This window comes from Zingiber officinale, chromosome 4B (assembly GCF_018446385.1).
Source record: "Zingiber officinale cultivar Zhangliang chromosome 4B, Zo_v1.1, whole genome shotgun sequence".
In the NCBI taxonomy this organism is placed as follows: Eukaryota; Viridiplantae; Streptophyta; class Magnoliopsida; order Zingiberales; family Zingiberaceae; genus Zingiber; species Zingiber officinale.
The window spans coordinates 14,515,097-14,533,928 of record NC_055993.1 but is presented as its reverse complement, the minus strand read 5'-3'; the positions used below and the strand labels follow the sequence as shown (position 1 = coordinate 14,533,928).

Genomic DNA, 18,832 nt, shown 5'->3' with positions numbered 1-18,832 from the left:
AAAAACTTTTTAAAAATTCTTTAAAAAATTCTTTTTAAAATTATTTTAAAACATTTTAAAAAATATTTTAAAAAATATTTTAAAAACTCTTTTAAAAATCGTTTTAAAAAAAAACTTTAAAAAATTCTTGTAAAAATTATTTTAAAACATTTTAAAAACTCTTTTAAAAATCATTTTAAACTTTAAAAAATTATTTTAAAACATTTTAAAAACTATTTTAAAAATCATTTTAAACTTTAAAAAATTCTTTTAAAAATTTATTTTAAAATATTTTAAAAATTATTTTAAAAACTCTTTTAAAAAATCATTTAAATTTTTTTTTTAATTTATTTTAAAACATTTTTAAAAATTATTTTAAAAACTCTTTTAAAAATCATTTAAAAAAAAAAACTTTAAAAATTCTTTTAAAACCTTTTAAAAATTATTGTTATTTTAAAAATTATTTTAACTTAAAAATTATTTCAAAAATTATTTAAAAAAAAAAAATCATTTAAAAAATATTTTAAAAATCATTTTAAAACTATCTAAAAATTTTGTATCATTTTGAATGAAATTTTGTTAACTTAAAAATAGTAATAATAAATTATTTCTATAGATTATTTTCACTTTAAAAATTATTATTTTGACTTTAAACTCATTTTTAATCTTAAACATCATTTTAACCTTAAAATTAATTTTTAATTTGACTTAACTAAAAATTAAATCTTAAATTAAAACTTAATATTGAAATTACAATTAAAATTAAAATTTTTAACTTAAACTTGAAATTAAACTTAAACTTAAATTAACCACTAATATTAATTTAAATCTAAAATCAAAACTGAATCAAACATATGTTAATTGACATAAAACATATTATAAAAATCATTTTAAATTCCTTTTAAATGCTGTTTTAGAAATCCCTTTAAAATTTTTTTTAATAATAATAATTATAACTAACACTTTCATTGACCAGCTCAATCAAGTAATATGAAATTTAAATTATTTCACTAAGTATTAAATTATTAAATCAAGTAAAAACTAATCAATAAATTATTGATAATGCTTAACTGTTATTGAATTAATAAAATCTTATCTTATTTAACCTTAAACTAAAGTTAAGCACCTGAATCTAAAATTAATTAATAATTGATTAATCAAATTCAAATAAACAGTTATACCAAGGATACAGAGATAATAATATATGTATTACTAAATTAGACAAATGTGTTAGAGCTTTGAAATTTAACACAACCAAACCTTAGTATTAAAGGGGAGATATTAAATTAAGGGGAGTAACCAATTCAGGGGGAGGTTCAATTTCTTTTAAATCCCCTAGAAAAATTAATAAATAAGGAGGATTAATAAATTAAAGGAATATCAAATTCAGGGGGAGGTTTATTTTTTAATTATCTCCTTAAGCGTTATTTTTTTAATCTTCTCTTTAAAATCTCTCTAGAAAATTCTACCTCATTTAAAAAAAAAAAAATTACTTTGAATATTTTTAGCAAATATTTTCAAACTTTTAAGTATAAGTTCAGGGGGAGAAATTAATTAAAATTTTGTGTGTTTGAAAAATGCTTTTTTACATCTATTTTAAAACTAACTTATTTTTAAAACACCAGTTTTCAAAAAGTTAAATTTAACTAAGTTTAATCCCACCTAATTTTCAAACCTGATTTGAAAAATTAACTATTTCCAAAATTAGCCTTAAAAATTAATTTTGGCAAAAATTTTATTTCTTGAAAAGTTTAATTTTAACTTTAACTTTTCAAAACTCAACTTGTCTGCCCCAAGTCAACTTGACTATTTTTTAACTTGGTGTTAAAAATTGCACTTTTATCTTTCAAACTTTGAACCAAACTTAGTTATCTTTCAAAATTTGATTACCTGTTACAGTAAGTCTTCACTATGATTATTTACCTTTGTTCATTTTTTGATGAATGCCAAAGGGAGAGGAGGGTTAGGTGGTTAAGTTAGCTAAACCAATTTGAAAATACAAACTAACAAACTTTAAAACCACATAAATGCATGTTGTTTCTTGCATATGTTTTCACTAACTTAACCAGGTTGTCATTCTATCAAAAAGGGAGAGATTGTTGGTGCGGGTAGCACTAACGGTCCAACCCAGGTTTTGATGAATGACAAATAGGTTAAGTTAGTTGTGTTGTTGTCTGACACTTTGATCAAGTGTGCAGGAAAAGTCCAGACAGGTCGACGGGCTGACCGGATAGCTGGCGAGAAGTCCAGCTAGGTCGACGGGCTGACCGGATAGCTGGCAAGAAGTCCAAGCGGGTCGACGGGCTGACCGGACGCTTGGCGAGAAGTCCAGCTAGGTCGACGGGCTGACCGGATAGCTGGCGAGAAGTCCAAGCGGGTCGACGGGCTGACCGGACGCTTGGCGAGAAGTCCAGACGGGTCGACGGGCTGACCGGACGTCTGACAGGTAAGCAAGGTAAGTCACTGGAAGGGAGTGACTGTGAGGACGCGTTCCCGGGAAGGGAACATTAGGCGTCGATCCGACTTAGATCCATTTCGGATATCTAAGTCGAGATCGTGACTAGATTCCGGTCTCGGAAAGACGGAATCTAAGTCATACTCTTTGCTATTACTTTGTTGAACTTTAATTGTGCTAACAATCTGTTTTACAGGATATATATTTGCCTCCGGACAATCTGTTTTAGGAGTCGTCACAGGCTCCGAACGAAGTAAAAAACAACTGTGTTCATTTACTTTTCCGCTGCGTATTTATACTCTTGTTTTTCGAATCGATATTCACCCCCCCTCTATCGAATCTAACGGTCCTACAATAACTTATATACATTATCTCTTTTTCCACTGATAAGCACCAGCATCGCATTTTGTATATTGTGATTTATATTTGACTAATCACTATGCAATATTATTAATAATCCAGTGACAGTTTATAATCTTCTCATATACTACATACCACTGTATTATACAACAAAGAGTACATACAAAGATATTAAACTACCTACACAACGTAATAAGTTCATTTACATTCTGTATAAGTTTTTGCCATACAAGATTGGATATTTAATCCAATGTTTTAAAATACTTATCCCTCAAAATTGATACCATTAAATCAATTCTAATCTTTTTCATGTCTCCTTGTTTGAAGTCCATCTTTATATCATATAGAAGACATCGAATGTATTGCATCACAAAGAAGCCACAGTCAACGCTGTAAACAACAACATTTTTATGGTCAATATTTTTTTATCAATAATTTATATTCACAGTCTGTGCTCGATTTAACTTGCTTGTTGTTGTGAACATTCTATTGTGCGAGAGACCCATTTATCGAACGGATATTGCCTTTTCAAGTTTGGATGAATAGCAGCAACGTGCTCACGACTATATAATTTAAAATCTGATACCTGAAGATTGAAGAGGAAATTTCTATTTTCCATCAACTAGCATTTATATTAAAATACAACCATACACATTATTATTAGATGCTCACCGTTGCTTCAAATTCATATTTGTATTTACTTCCACTTGTTAGAGAATTGTACTGATTGAACGTCATTGATTTGGTGTCTACCAGCAGCAAGTGGAAGTGTGCATTATCACTTCACAAAGGTATAAATATATACCTTACCTCTTCATCTCCTCTATCCGTCTTTATCAAGTGTTGGAAGGCAAACTTACTTGATGATTTCATTAATGACTACAAATATGCAAAGTCATACATACATAACCAAATAATAAAAAGAATTATAAATTTTACTATACTAAAATCAATTCCTTATTGTGAAGAATGTTGAACAATATATTGACTTGTTGTATGTGGTTCCAGATGGGAATGCCCCCCTAAATAGAATTTTACAATACGTGTCGATTACATCCCCTCTTGTCAACATCTCTCCATTCACACCAGATAAAAGGGAATACAAATTTAAACAAAAGGGTGGTTCCTCCCAAACTATATCATTTGTAAACCTACAAAGTAAACAAATCAGAGATTATTTTTATAAATTTAATTTTGATAACCTTAGCTCAAACGATACGAGAAGCATATAATAGTCTTGACTAATGTAATTTACATACTTTATTTCCTCCAAGGCTTTTAACAAGTACGCCACCTCTTCGTCTTGTTTTTTTTTCTTGGAAGACTTAAATTGCTTCTTCACATACTATGCACACAAACAAAAAATCCAATTAGATAATCCATTAAATTTAACAAATTACAATGAAATTTGCAGATATCGTCTTACAGCAATTGCTTGTTTCCTTATTTTGTCATATTTGGCAAACATATCTACATCATTCTCTACCTCTTCATCAGATTTGTCTTCCATCAATTGTACAATATTAATTTCTTCTTCCATTTCATCCAAATCCATTTTTCCTTTCCCCTTGCCCACAACAACATATTCTTTGACAACTTTTTTTTCCTTCTCCTAGACTTGTATCTTTCTCCGCAGGCTCACTTATTTGTATATTTCTACGCTGCCTCTTATGTAAAGTTTTGAGCCACAATGGACTATCAATTGGAGTGTCCCTGTAATCATAGCGACTTCTGTCACGTCCTCTCCTACTTCTTGTTGTAACACCTACAGGTTCAATTTGAGGATCGTCTACAGGCTCGCTATATTACGATTTCATGCCTTTATTTTCAACTATTTTAAGTAATTCTTTCACCCTCTCCTTCAATTGCATGTTCTCCATTGTTAGCTCTTTAATTCTGCTTGCTTGAATAATGCAATTACAACACTCCTTATTAATCTGCCTTCCTACTTCAGTGACTTCAATTTGTGATGCCTCCATTGCAGGTGGACTGTCAGCAACGCCAGCAAGGTTCTCAAGCAATGATTTTTCATCTTGGTTAGGGATTAGGTCAATCACAACCTGTAAGAATATTAAACCACATGTTAAAACAAGAATTTTTAACCAAATTATAGTCAAAGTATTCAAAATTTACCTCTTCAGATGAGACTTTGTCAATCAATTCTCTCACCTTACTAATATGTGAAGGAATATTCCTCCACTTATTTATTCTTGCTCCTTTGATTTTGTATGGTTTTTAGATTGGAACATGCTCCAAAAACCATGCCTGATTCACCATCACAAGGGTTAACTATTTTAAAAATGTCCGCAAAATATTAAAAAATTTCACATAAATTATACACTTACTGCCAAAAGACCAGCAAATCCCTTTAGGTAAGGGAGGTTGATGTTAGACGGTTTTGTCTCAGTTGATGAAAATATGTCCCCAATCTTATGTAATTGTGGAGCCATAAATTCATGGATTGTTTCAACCCAGTTGAATCTATCAAGATTCTCAAAATCATCTACTATATCTATAAGACTTAACGGGACCTTATATGTACTAGAAGAAAATAAGACACAAACAAATATATACAAAATATAGAATTTGCAAAATAATAAAACATCATCTTCGCCTTCAACGCGATTGCCATAAAATTTAAGCAACTCCTCAATTCTTGATCTAGTAGCTTCTTTTTTGTTTGAGAAGTAAGTTAGAAAGAGGTCACTGGATGCTTTAGCTAAATTGATCGAAATTGAAGCTCCACGGTCTGCAATACCAAGCAGCAATGAAACGTCTCATCTTGTGAAGCCAACAGGAACACCTGACCAAGTTAAATTATTATTAGACTTCTGTCAACACATACAAAAGTATTAGGAACACCGTCGACATGATACGATGCCATATCAGGCCCACGTTGGGCCTGATACGGCATCGTATCAGGCCCAGGTTTAGCAAAACATTAAATTTTACCATACAACTACTTTGTGATTAAAATACAAAATTATAAATTGTACCTGAGAATCTAAAGGTTTGACTACTTGAATCTCAATTTTGAAATATATTTACCAAAATCCCACGGATGTGCTGCATATCTTCTATGTCCAAAAAAATACGAAAGAGTGTCTATTTGATCAGCACTATGTGTCGCTCATGTAAAATAACAGACCCTTCATGCGTTCCTTTCTTCGTGGATGGTTGAAAAAAACTTTTAAAGTGACCGAGGATACTGTTCCAATGCAGTTTTTGTCCAACATCAACTGAACCCTATACTTTATAAAAATAAAAAAAATTAAAATCATACTATTTCAGCTTCTCAAGATCACAAAGTTTGTAAAATGATAACTTTTACAGTTAATTGATGTGGAGAGGATGATGATGCACCCGATCGACGTCTTTGCGCCATTATGATATTAGCTGATTGATGTAAACCCTAGAATCTTTCACTGTTGGCGTGCGAACAGTCCTGATTTTTAATTGAACTGAAATGCTTGATGCCGCTTGAGAAACACTCGAGGTCACTAAACTAGGGTTTCACAAGAGGGAGCTGCACTCGCATGTCACGAAGAGGGAGGTACACTAATGATCGAATTTATTTTTTTAAAATCAAAGTAATTCAAAAATGTGATTCGGATGTCTGGAAAATGATGACTGATCAGAGGAGATTGGCGGGAGGGTTATATTCAGTATTATATATCATTTATCTGTGTCTTTTGGTAAATACTAAATGATGATATACTTTTTGGTAAATACATTAAATTTAATCCGCCTTTTGATAAATTGTTGGAGATTCTATTTTCAGAATTAAGTGAGGCAGTATACCACACCTTAATTATAAAAATAAATAAATTATTACTAGGTGAATCATAGTCGACATCTTAATTATAAAAATAAATAAATAAAATATTTTAAAGATTTGCACAAACATAAAAGGTCACCGACAGATCTCACCCGCACAGTTCGATTTGGCGCAGTCCAAAGTGACCCAGCACGAATCTTGGAGCTTCCACGTGGGAATGACGAGGCAGGCTGCGGCTGCCGCGACGACCGACGGCGATGCTCCAACGGCCCGCTTCAAAAGAACCGCGCGGAGGTACCGTAGAACCGCTAGAGTCGGAAAGGGCAGACCTCCGAAATCCGTCGAGCAGCCCGAGGCGGCGCGCATGGTGGGTGGATTTTCCCCTCTTTCGAAGCCGGGCGCTATCTTGCACCAGAATTTCTTCCTAATCGATTCGCTCGAGCTAGCGCCTCGCTTGCTTGGCAAGTTCCTCCGCCGAGACGATGTCATTCTCCAGATCACCGAGGTAAAGCCCGAATTATCTCCCATCTTGTGTTCTTTCTTTGCTTTCCCGTATTTGAAGCCCTAACTTGGGGATGTAGCAGAGGACTGGAGTATTGCCGTTGTTTTTGGTGTCTTTTGAATTTGAAATGACCTCTTGTTGTAGGTGGAAGCATATAGGCCCAACGATTCGGCATGCCACGGTCGCTTTGGCATCACTTCGAGAACTGCTCCTGTAGTAAGCTCTTTGTTGGTCCCTGTGCTGTCTTTTCTTCGGAGGTAGATATAGATTGCATAACTAGAATGAACCTTCATGAATTTGGACCAGTTTGTGAGGCAAATTCCTGACGTGAAGCATCTGTTATATAATTATGTTTTTTTTTTTCCATTGTCAGTAATGTAGAATTATTGTTGAAGATTTGTTCTTGTTCCATTTTTTGTGATAGTTTGGACCAGGAGGGCATGCATATGTATATCTGTGCTATGGACTCCATATGATGCTCAATGTTGTTGCAGATAAGGAGGGAGTTGGTGCTGCAGTCTTGATTCGCTCATGTGCGCCTATTAATGGTATAACTGGTTCTATTTGTCTAATCATGCATAAAATCATGTCAAAAGAATGGATACTTGAATTTTGTTTCTACCGGTAATGATGTTGGATGAACAACTAATTGCACTCTTTAGGACTTTTATGCTCATTGTATGGCATGCTTGGCTAAGCAAAATTTGAATTGTTGGCTCTGTAAACTTTTAAGACATTTATGCTCATTTATGGCATGCATCTTTGAGTGCCATCTGCTTTCCAAAAATATAAAATTGTATTTCTAAAACACGCCCACTACTTGGTAAGGCTAAAAGATCTGTACTCGAGAGAGAGGCAAAAAGCCTCTAGCTAACTTTTCAACTCAAAGTTGACACTTTGGGATACCAAGCCTGGTCAGCAAGCCAGTTTGCTGCATCAAACATGCCTAGTTTGTCTTAAATTATCAAGTTTGATGTATGTACTGGGGCAAATGCTAATAGAAGGATTTCCGTATGCTCTTCCAATTAACAACAACAGAGTAGACTCTCCTTTGTTTTTTCAAATCTTTAATGTGGCTTGAGGAGTGTAGAGATCTTGTTGATTTGACTTGCTTCTCTAATGTAGTGACACTGAGACATATCTCATTGGTAACAATAATCCTCATGCATTGTGTTCTCTTATTTTGGTCTCCTCATCGTCCAGAAGCATTTTTGCTTTTAAAAAGCAACCACTTAGTTGTTTGCAGCATGGGGCAGCATCACATATAACATATGCACTTGGCTTCAATATGTGGGGCCAAGAGGCCTAGGCTGCCCCCTATTCATATATGTTGCTATATATACAGTCGTATATGCAGGCATCCAACAAATTAAAATTGTTATAAATGGAATCTGATTGGGTTAGTCAGACAAATTCTATGTTATATATGTCCTAGTTCCTTCTCAAATAATAATGGTTTTTACGATATCTTTATCCTCAGAAAATAAGTTTCTTATGATTGTGAAACACTTAGGATGTTAAGGTGGATGTATGGACATACGAGAATGGACAGAATAAGAAATGAAAACATTAGAGAGAAAGTTGGAATTATATCTATTGAGGGAAAACTCCGAGAGATACGTTTAAGATGGTATGGACATGTATGATCAATAAATGCTCTAGTTAGGCGATGTGAAACTATGACACACACATATCAAATGAGGAAGAGGAAGATAAAAAAAAAAATTGGTTAGCAACAATAAAACAAGATAAAATGTATTTAAGTATAGATGATATAAATAGGAGATAGAGCTCAACGGCGTAAAAGGATTCATATAGCTGACTCCAACTAGTGGGATAAGACTTGGTTGTTGTTGTTGTTGTTGATTGTGAAATACTTACAAAAGATGAATTTTTGGTTGGTAACTTGTGCTATTACTTAAACGTTTCAACACTTGGGTGCATGTGTTCCATTATATGCATGTTCATATATTCTATTGATATGTGCTACATTGTTGATCAATATAGTATTATGTATTATGTGTTTTACATTGTCATCGTACATTTATTTTGTATGTGAATTTTTTTATTTGATAGTTATTATATTTTCTTATATAAATAGTAATTTTTGAATCAATGCTAATATATATGTGCACCTGCATATATGTGCTAGCTACATAGTGATTAATGCATACCATTTGCGTTCGCTTTTTTAAAACCTTGAGCATTTATATCGTTCACTTAATATTCTCAGTCCATCTTAGCTACAAGAAACTTTTGATTGCTTTGTACAACACAACATAGCAGTGCCTATTAAGATCTTTATATTAGTTTAAAATTGGATCCTGGTCAAGTTATGGTTAAACTGAAATTTCTCCATCAAGATATTCAACAAAATAAATAATGTGCCATGTTCCTATTTTATTTTCACTTTGTCTTTAACTATTATCTTTCACTCCTCGTGTTTTTGTACTCTTTCTTTTATTCATCAGTCTATTATGGGCAATTGTTTAAAGTAAATATATTTCTTATATATATTGACAATTGACTGTATATTATTTGATTGTTCATGTATTTACATTTATGGATTTCCCAGAGTTTTCTCTTGCTCTATTAAATGTTGGTTAATTCTTCTCCAATGTTGTGTGCATTTTTTCAATGGGATATGGAGTATGTGCTTTTTTTTTTAGAAATTTAAGGAATTATAGTGGATTGTACTACCATTGTGTTTTCATAAAATAGGAGAACTCTGAACTCATACATTTTTGTACTCTTTGCTGCAATATATGAATCTTAATTCCTGCTTTTTTTTAAGCATCCGAGTGGAAAGAATCAAGTTTTTATCAATGATTTTTTCTGTTTGCCTCGGTAGTATAGGAGTGATTCTTTTTATGTGAAATTCAAAGAGGATACACCTTGAGAGGGAAATGCTGTTTTAATAAGTTTATGATTAACTACAGGTCTGGAGACCATACAAGAACGTCGAGGCCAGAACACTGAGAAACCGGTCCTGTTAACAGGGCCTGGAAAGGTCAACTTTATCTCCATTGCACATTCTTGGTTTATTTCATTCATGATTTTGTACATTACATGCTATAGAGAGCAAGAGCAAATGAGATGTTTTTCAATATTATTGTTGTTACAAAAAGACAATCTGTTTTATACCAAGACTAGCTTAAGTTTACTTCATCCATTACCTTCTCAAGGAACATAGAACTTTTTCTATTGTTTGGATATATTACAAAGATATGTTGAACACTATTTTCTTGCATTTGGTGCATAAAGGTAAAGATATTTTTCTCTTCTCTAGGCCGAGCCAATTGGTCTTGTTGATTTGCTTGGTCTGCCCGGCTTGATTAGCTTGATTGGTCTACTTAGCGCAACTAGTTGCCTGGTTATCTTGATTCAATTGACCGACTTCATTGGCTAACTCAATTAGCTAGCTCGCCCCACCCAACTTGAACTGACCCACTAGGTCATCTCGGCTTGATTGCCACGCCTAATGGGATTTCTCCACCAACCAACTGGCCTGACCCAATCAAAGTGCTTGACTTAATCAACCAACCTCGATCTGCTAGCCATCCTAGCTCAACTAGCCAACTTGATTCAGCTGACGGAAATCACCTTGATCATCAACCAACCTACCTATTTCAACTAACCCGACTATCCCACCCAGCTTTGATTGACCCAACCAACCGGACTTAGCTCAACCAGACCAATAGGCCTAGCTAGACCGACTAGCTTGATTGACCTGCTTAGCCTAACCAACCTGCGTTGCATGATCAGACCACTTGGCACGATCCTATTGACCGATTTACTCAACCTGACCTAATTGTCTAGCCCATCGATAGCCCATCGACCTAAATGAATTGATCAACCTAACCAATCAAATTGACCCAATTTAATTGATCAACTCGATCAACATGTCTGCCCACCCAACTCATGTTGCTCAATTGAATTGATTAATCTGTTCAACCCGACCAAACTTATTGGATTTGATCGAGTGTCTAGTTTGCCTGGATCACTCGGTTTGATGGTCTACTTGGGTCAATTGGCTTGCTTGGATGGGTGCATAGAGCGGTGTATTTGTAGAGTGGAGGCCTTGCTGATGGATGGGAAAAATAAGTATGCTATTTTTCAATGGAAGTCATTGTCTTAAAAACTGCTTATATTTTTTATTGCCAAAAGATAATTGTTCATTGGCAATGATTTTCCATTGCATTGTTTGGTAAATCCAAAAATTAGTTTTTAGAATAATATTTTCTGCAAAACAAATGGAGCCTAGGAAATATATTGTGGTCTCAAAGAATGAGGCATCGGATCATAAGACCTCCTATAGCCTTTTTAATTGTGAGAGTGCTCAGGAAAGGTATAGGAGCTAACCTTGTCATGTCTAACTATAAATCATAAACACCTAAACAATTAAAAACTCTTAATAACAAAGTTTAAAAATGGATTAGGATAAAGCTAAAAAATAATATTTTAACATGTAGAAAACAAGTTATATGATTAATTAGTTTAGTAGGAGATCAGTGTTAGACAATCTTGTTGCCGGAGATAGAGGGGAAATTGCTAAATTGAAATCGAAATTTAACTTCAACTAATCTGTTAGACGGGGAGAGAGTGTTGGTCCCCTTAAGGCCGACAAGAGGGGGGGGGGGGGAATTGCCCATAAAATCAAATCAAATCTTTCGCGACTTTTCAAACCAAATTAAGAAACTCTTGTTTAATAAAAACTAAGTAACAAGAAAGAAAGAAGCGGCAGATCTTTTTATTTGGTTTGCAATCTGAAGATTGTTAGTCCAAGACGTTGAAAGTTCACTATCAAATATCCTTTAGGCGGAGAAGCCTTTTACAGCAGTTTAAGCACTAGATTACAAAGTAGAACAAAAAGAAGATCGTTTTCAAGTGTTGTGTTAAACTACTGAAACCAATTTATAGCCTGTTAGTCGAATATGACCGTTTACTGATATGACAACTCTAGGCGCTTGGAATGGCTCTGGGTGCTTGGGTATGGATAAAGTTTTATCCACGTCGCAACGGTTCAGCGAAGATAAACTTTTTCTAGTTTGGGCACCCGGACCGTGCTGACATAGTCCTCGCACAGGGCGCGTCGAGGAGGTGCCCTGGCTGCCCAGGGGTCCGAGCGCCTAGACCAAGTTCGGGCGACAGTCAACAACTTGTTGACGGTCCGGTTTCTCCCCATTCCGGCTTCGCTCGCTTAGGTGATTTCAGCCATCCGAAATAGGGCTCACCCGAACCCATTTTTCGGCCTTCTCCTTGAGCAAGCTTCCGCTCCAGCTTCTCATCCCGAGCCTGTCGATTCTCTTCCGTGTCATCCTTCTCACTAGCTGCGTCTTTCGCTCGACTTCTTGTGCTCCTAAATTCCTGCACACTTAGATACAAGACATCAAACACACATAGAACCTAACTTGAATTGGTTGATTACTTCAAAATCATCACGGGATACTTACAGAGAGAGACTCTCCCTATGTATTTGTTCATAATATCAATGTTTGTGAATTAATATAAACCAACAAACAATGAAGTCTTTTCCCTTTCCACCTCTTTTCCATTCACATATATCCAACAATAATAGCATCTTCTCATTTTTATTTTCTTGCTTAAATATGGTAGCACGTGTAACATCAAAAAAGATATTGATTTATGCATTCACAACAATATCCTACAGAGACGTATGTGCACATGTGGTTTAGTGGATGCCTCATGAAGCACTGATAACATGTGTTCTAGAGCAGTATTAGTGTCTAAATTTAAATTTGTTCTTATTTTGTAATAAAAAATCTAAATACACCAAGAATGAGTTTTATGTGCAATTATCTATACATGACTAGGACTTGTATCGAAGTGAATTTGGATAAAGAAAGAAGAAATACGTTCATCAGTATATGGAGGCCATATTCACATGCTTCACACTATGAATTTGGTTAGCACGGTGGAACTCTAATAAACTCATTTGTTTTACATACTAAAGGATAATCAAGTTGACAATGTCATTTCTTCATGCCAATTCTAGTGAGAGTAAGTGCTTTAAAGAAAGGTGATAGTCTTTCACCAAGGCTTCTTTATCCATACATTGTGAAACACGAACTTCATGAGGGTTCTGATTGATAATAAGTGTATTGAAAACTTTGGAACATAAACCACTTTGCCTAAGAAAACTGAGGAGATACTCGTAAAGAGCCTTTTCCTTTAACAGGGATATGATAACCATCAGTAATAAGAACAGGTGGCAAGGTAGCAAGATTCAAAATAGAAGATTAATGACAATTATTACAGTACATGTTTTGTGATATATTGAAGTTTTGCACCTGAGAAGCTACATGTATTCTGCATATTGACGACTGTTTTCTTATCAACTGATGTTTGACATATAACTAGTTCAATATAGCACTACAAAAAGTTGACACAACTTATATTAAACAGGTATTACTTAAAACATTTTTTGAGATAATAATGTAGATAATTATATATGTGATAATAATGTTTTATTACTATTGCATTATTTAGTTACAATATTGCCAATTAACAATGAAAAAAGTTGTCACTAATACCATATTTAATAGCAAATCCAATAGTACTATCATTAATAGTTTTAATCATAGGAGACAATCTAGTAATAAAATTATCATTACTAGCCCTCGAGGCTATGGTGCAGTGGTTAGATCTTCCAAGTTAACCCGACATCAAAGGTTCGAATCCCAGGTATGACGCACTGCAAGGATTTTCCTCAAGTGCGACAACAAACCTAAGAACGTTGGCTGCGTGGTTGGACCTCCATGAGTGCTTCTCTATTTACTCTAGTGGCTAGTGGAAAATTTGGGACTAGACTGGTCACTAACAGGATTAGTCGGATAGAATTGCTGGATATCCGAATTACCAAAAATAAATAAAAATTATTATTACTAAATTTTTTCTGACAAATTATTTTGTCATTAATACTTTTTTTTTTTGATTTAGCCAGTTTAAAAAGAAAATTTCCATATTCTCCAGAAGGTCGTATGCAATGTCAGAGAACCCTGCAGTTTGTATTTAAATATTGAACAGAGGTAAACATGATCGTCAAAATGAAAATCTGTGAGAATTTTGCATGAACATGCACCCTAGTTTTTTTAAATAACTTTGATTACATTTAATACTTGGTTGAAAATTATTATTGCCAAAGCAAATGCAGATGTTTCTTCAATTTGCTCTTGTTTGTATTACAAGATCGCTGAAGTTTATTTAAGGTTATTCTCATGGATAGGTTGGTCAGGCACTAGGGTTAACCACTGCTTGGTCAAACCATTCCCTTTACAGCCCTGGTATGTCACATTGTTCTGCATATGAAGTTCTTTTCGTTGAATTTGGGGTTTTTGATCTTCAGCAAGGCTTCTCATCTTCGCAGGAGGATTAGAATTATTAGATGGTCCTCTGCCTGAGAAGATACTGGTTGGACCTCGTGTGGGCATTGAGTATGCATTGCCTGAGCATGCTACTGCACCATGGAGGTTTGCTATTGCTGGTACTCCCTGGATAAGTGCTCCGAAAAGTACACTTCGTCCTACATAAATTGCAATTTTATTGGAATGGTATATACACCGCTATGTATTATAGAAGAAACAAAAAAACTGATGGAAACCTGTTTGACGTTTTTAAGTACACACTTCAAACTATTCAAGAAATCGTCGAGTGATTTTGCAATTGGCATGTTTATGATCTTTATTGTAATTAGTTTGTCATTATTATCCATTTTAAACTTATTTAATGAATCTAAATTGTTTTTGATGTAGATAGTAATTTGAATAATCACATTTTAGTAATCTTATGTAGTGATCTTGTCTGAAATCTGCGAAGTGGTGTACTAGCTCTGGTTAACGATGCTTCTCGATGAAGATGGCCTCCTGAAGATCTGGAAGAGTCCTTCAACGATCCTACGCATAATAAGACGAGTCGATAAAACGTTAGTGACCTAAGATTGGGGTGGGGATCCCTGTCTAGGTCCTCTGACGTTCAAGTCAGTTCCTCTATTGGAGAGAGAAGAAATAGAAGAAGTACAGTAACTGAAGTACTTAGAAACAGAGTTTGGATACTAGAACTTGTTTACCTTGCCAACGGAGAGGATTTCATTTTTATACTACCTCATATAACCTCCGTAGTCATGAGGTGGTCCTCAGTTTGTTAGAGTTTGTTAGAAGATGAAGTCATCTTCTAGGCTTCATGCAATAATCCTTTAAGGAATCTTTTTTTAACCCCAGATGTACCCCTTTTGTCGTTTGTAACTAATGAAATATGCATAAAAACATGTAATTATAGAAGCTTCTAGAAAATATTTTCTGCCCAATTTGCCAGGTTGTGATATTTCCCGTTGGTCCTTTTGTTAGAGTGTATACTAAAAGTCTAGCTTTTTTATAAAAAATCATTTTGAAATAAGAATCACATTGGTCAAATGTCTACATTTATGCTAAGTGTAGTTGTCCATTTAATTTATATTGTATATAACATGGTGTGAGGAGATACACAGAAGATCATGTTATCAGTTCCTTATAAATTATAAATAGTAGTTCACAACCAAGATGGAATGGGGCAACCCATTGGAGTGGTTATAGTGTAATTTGGTATTAGTTTATCTTGACTATAAAATTACACTAGTACACTATGAGTGTATTGAGCAGGACCATTTGAAGTTGTTCTTTTTTATACTGACTATTAAAAAGAACAAAATTTCTGTTATTATAAAAGTATGTACTCTTAATCATGATATAATAACAAGCACGTATACTTAATATTTATTTTTTTAATTTATCAAAGGGTGTGATTTAGTTCGTTAAATCAATAGGCCCGATAAGTTGAGAAATGATATTATTTATATGGTGTGTTGTTGATTATATAATAAAACTGTGTCCTAGTAATCTAGGTTGATGATGTCCCCTTGAGGAGCTCATAAGGATTGTCATGTAAACCCTGCAGGTGGACTTAGTCCGACATGACGATAAGGTTGAGTGGTACTACTCTTGGAGCTAGATATTAATTAAGTGAGTTGTCAGTAACTCATTTAATTAGTGGACATTCAATATCTTAAACACAGGGAGACTAACACACTCATAATAAGAAAGAGCTCATATTATAATATGAGATTGGTGCGGTAGTGCAATAATAATTCTTTAGTGGAATGAGATATTATTGATGAACTTAAGTTGGGTGTTCGGGACGAACACGGGAAGCTCAAGCTCATCGGGAGACCAAAATCAATTCCTCCTCTATGTTCCTATTGTAGCCTCTTATATAAAGCCTTATATCCACCCAAAAGCTTAGCTTCTTAAGGCCCAAGCTAGGGCCGGCCAAGCCTTGCTTGTAGACCAAGCAAGGGGCCGACCAAGCTAAGCTTGGAGCCCAAGCTAGGGTCGGCCAAGCCTTGCTTGGTGCCCAAGCAAGGGGTTGGCCACACACAATAAAAAAAAGGAAGTTTTATTTTTTTTTGTAAAATCTTTTCTTTTATAGAGATCCATAAAAAAGATTTAAAAGGATGATTTTAATATAATTTTTTTAGATTGGTCATAAAAAGAGTTTTTATTTTGTTAAAAACTTTTCTTTTATGATGGTTTTAAAAGAGAGTTTTAAATTTTAAAATCTTTTCTTTTATAGCTTTCTACAAATGAATAAAAGAGAGATTTGAAATCTTTTTCTTATTTGTAAATATCTATAATGTGAAAGAAAGATTTTAATTTTTGTTATAAGACTTTTCTTTTGGTAATCATATTTTATTTTAAATATTTTCTTTTATAGATATTCTTAAAAAGATTTAAAAGAGAGAGATTTTAATTTATAAAACATTCCTTTTATAATTATCCACAAAAGGGATTTTAAAAGAGATATTTTAATTTTGTTTAAAATCTTTCCTTGCTTGAAGCACAAACTTGTGGTCGGCCATGCATGGAAGAAAAGGAAGTTTTATTTTTTGTTATAAAACTTTCCCTTTTTGATAAAACCAAGGAATATAAAAGAGGAGGGGGTGTCTCACCTCATAACACATCTTCTATTCCTCTCTATTCTTCCTTGGTGGTCGGCCCTTGTTCTTTCTCTTCTCTCCTTTTGTTTTCTCTCTTGGAGGCCGGCGGCATCAATTGTGGGAGATCTCTTGGTGGTCGGTAGTTTGAAGGAGAAGAAGAAGAGAAGGAAACTCTCTTGTCTAGCATCCCTTGAAGGTTATTTGGTGGTCGGATCTTGGAAGCCTTGGAAGAAGCTTGAGTGGATTTCATCTTGGAAGATCGTCAGTCATACGACGTCCAAGAGAAGAAGAGGAATACAATAAAAGATCAAGAGGTCTATAAGTTACAAAAGGTATAACTAGTTATTAGTTTCCGCATCATAATTAGTTCATCTTTTGTATAGATCTTGAAAAATCAAACACAAGAGGTTATCAGTTTTAGTTATTGTTTTTGTTATCGATTTTATTTTTCGATTTCATGTTTCGATAATGTGTTTCTATTGAGATCTCTATAGTTAAACCTAGTTTACTGTAAGAAGTTAAATATCCGATTTCTTTGTGAGACTTTGTGTAGGAAGTGGTGGATGATCACATACCCAAGAAGGTCTAGTATCTCGCCATGTTTAACCTGGAAGCCGATCTTTGAAATAGATATTTGATAACTTATGTAATATGGTTTAACTTAGGAAGATCACATCGATTGAACTTGGAGTAAGAATGTTAAGTTTCGTTCTCAATCCAAGTTTAACTTCTAAAGGGGAAATTTGGATTAATAATGTTAAGTATCGTTTGCAATCCAAATTTAACTTTAGTAGAGCACATGGGTAGCTAGGATAGTTCTATGCTTGTACAAATTTTTGTACAGGGGAACTAGGACAGTATTCCGAGTAGTAACCAACAATTGGTATCAAAGTTAGGGTATACCTCTGTGTGTTTGATTTTTAGTTTAATTATGCACATGTCATACATATTTTAGGTAGGATAATAGTATGATGTGCAAATAGATTAACTCTGTGGTTGTAGGCTCCAACTATTATGGAATATTGTGATTGTATGTGATTGGACCCTCGGACATGTCGAGGGCATTTTATGTGTGTGCGTGATTGTATGTATTAAAATACAGCAGGAGCTGTATTAGTTTTAGGATTTTACATTATTGTTCGATCTAGACTCTATGTACATTCCTTTGTGGAATATATGATCTATATATGTAAAATTTTATTTTATCGCAGATCGTATCCTTGCGAGGCGTGGTGCTATTTGAGGACCAGAGGCGCAGCAGAAGAAGCAAGATAGATACGGCGACAAGACCCGATTGCGGTGGCTAAAGATGGCAGCAGCTAGGGTTGACAACACACGGAGGACAGTGATGGAAAAGGTCATAATAGTTGAAAATTTACTTTTCCATATTTATTGCTTTTATTTGTTGTGATATATGCGTACATGTTAAAATCCTCATTTTAAATAACTAAGTGGGAGAGAGATTAGTAGATAAATTCCACGGTCTCCATTACTGGTTTGTAAGTGATGCAAACAAACTTGCGCGTTGGTTCTGAGTGCCTTCTTCCACATCGGATGAGTTTGTTTGCAGATCACTGGATCAAACTTCCTTTATGGATGATTATAAGAAATTATTTAGGAGCGTGTGATCTTCTCCATCTGAAGGGGCACAATCTTATTTAATGGATAAGTATTAAATAATTGTATATACACTTAGACGCATTTAATAGTATCTTTCCCATCGGAGTCACTGCTATCATTTGTGTGACCAAAGGAAAATCAACTATTAAT

The 18,832-nt window shown here is 34.2% G+C and overlaps 1 protein-coding gene across 3 annotated transcripts; it reads left to right on the top strand.

The window, feature by feature from the left end:
• The first annotated feature begins 6,757 nt into the window (after positions 1-6,757).
• Positions 6,758-14,757, top strand: LOC121974771 (DNA-3-methyladenine glycosylase-like). 3 transcript variants are annotated; one of them, XM_042525994.1, is made up of 7 exons: positions 6,759-7,077; positions 7,219-7,290; positions 7,499-7,622; positions 10,014-10,084; positions 14,068-14,123; positions 14,321-14,378; positions 14,462-14,593. In XM_042525994.1, the coding sequence occupies exons 1-6, from the start codon at positions 6,790-6,792 to the stop codon at positions 14,334-14,336; spliced, it is 627 nt and encodes a 208-aa protein (XP_042381928.1). In that variant the 5' UTR covers positions 6,759-6,789; the 3' UTR covers positions 14,337-14,378; positions 14,462-14,593. The 3 variants fall into 3 exon arrangements, with proteins under 3 accessions (XP_042381929.1, XP_042381928.1, XP_042381927.1); XM_042525993.1 differs by lacking the exon at positions 14,068-14,123 and having other exon boundaries at positions 6,762-7,077; positions 14,462-14,757; XM_042525995.1 differs by lacking the exons at positions 14,321-14,378; positions 14,462-14,593 and having other exon boundaries at positions 6,758-7,077; positions 14,039-14,123.
• The last annotated feature ends 4,075 nt before the right edge of the window (positions 14,758-18,832 follow it).

Coding starts and splice junctions, on each gene's coding strand:
- LOC121974771 (XM_042525993.1), top strand. CDS start 6,790: ATGACGAGGCAGGCTGCGGCTGCCGCGACGACCGACGGCGATGCTCCA. Junction 10,085..14,320: donor TGTTAACAGGGCCTGGAAAG/GTCAACTTTATC, acceptor TCTCATGGATAG/GTTGGTCAGGCACTAGGGTT. Junction 14,379..14,461: donor CCATTCCCTTTACAGCCCTG/GTATGTCACATT, acceptor TCATCTTCGCAG/GAGGATTAGAATTATTAGAT.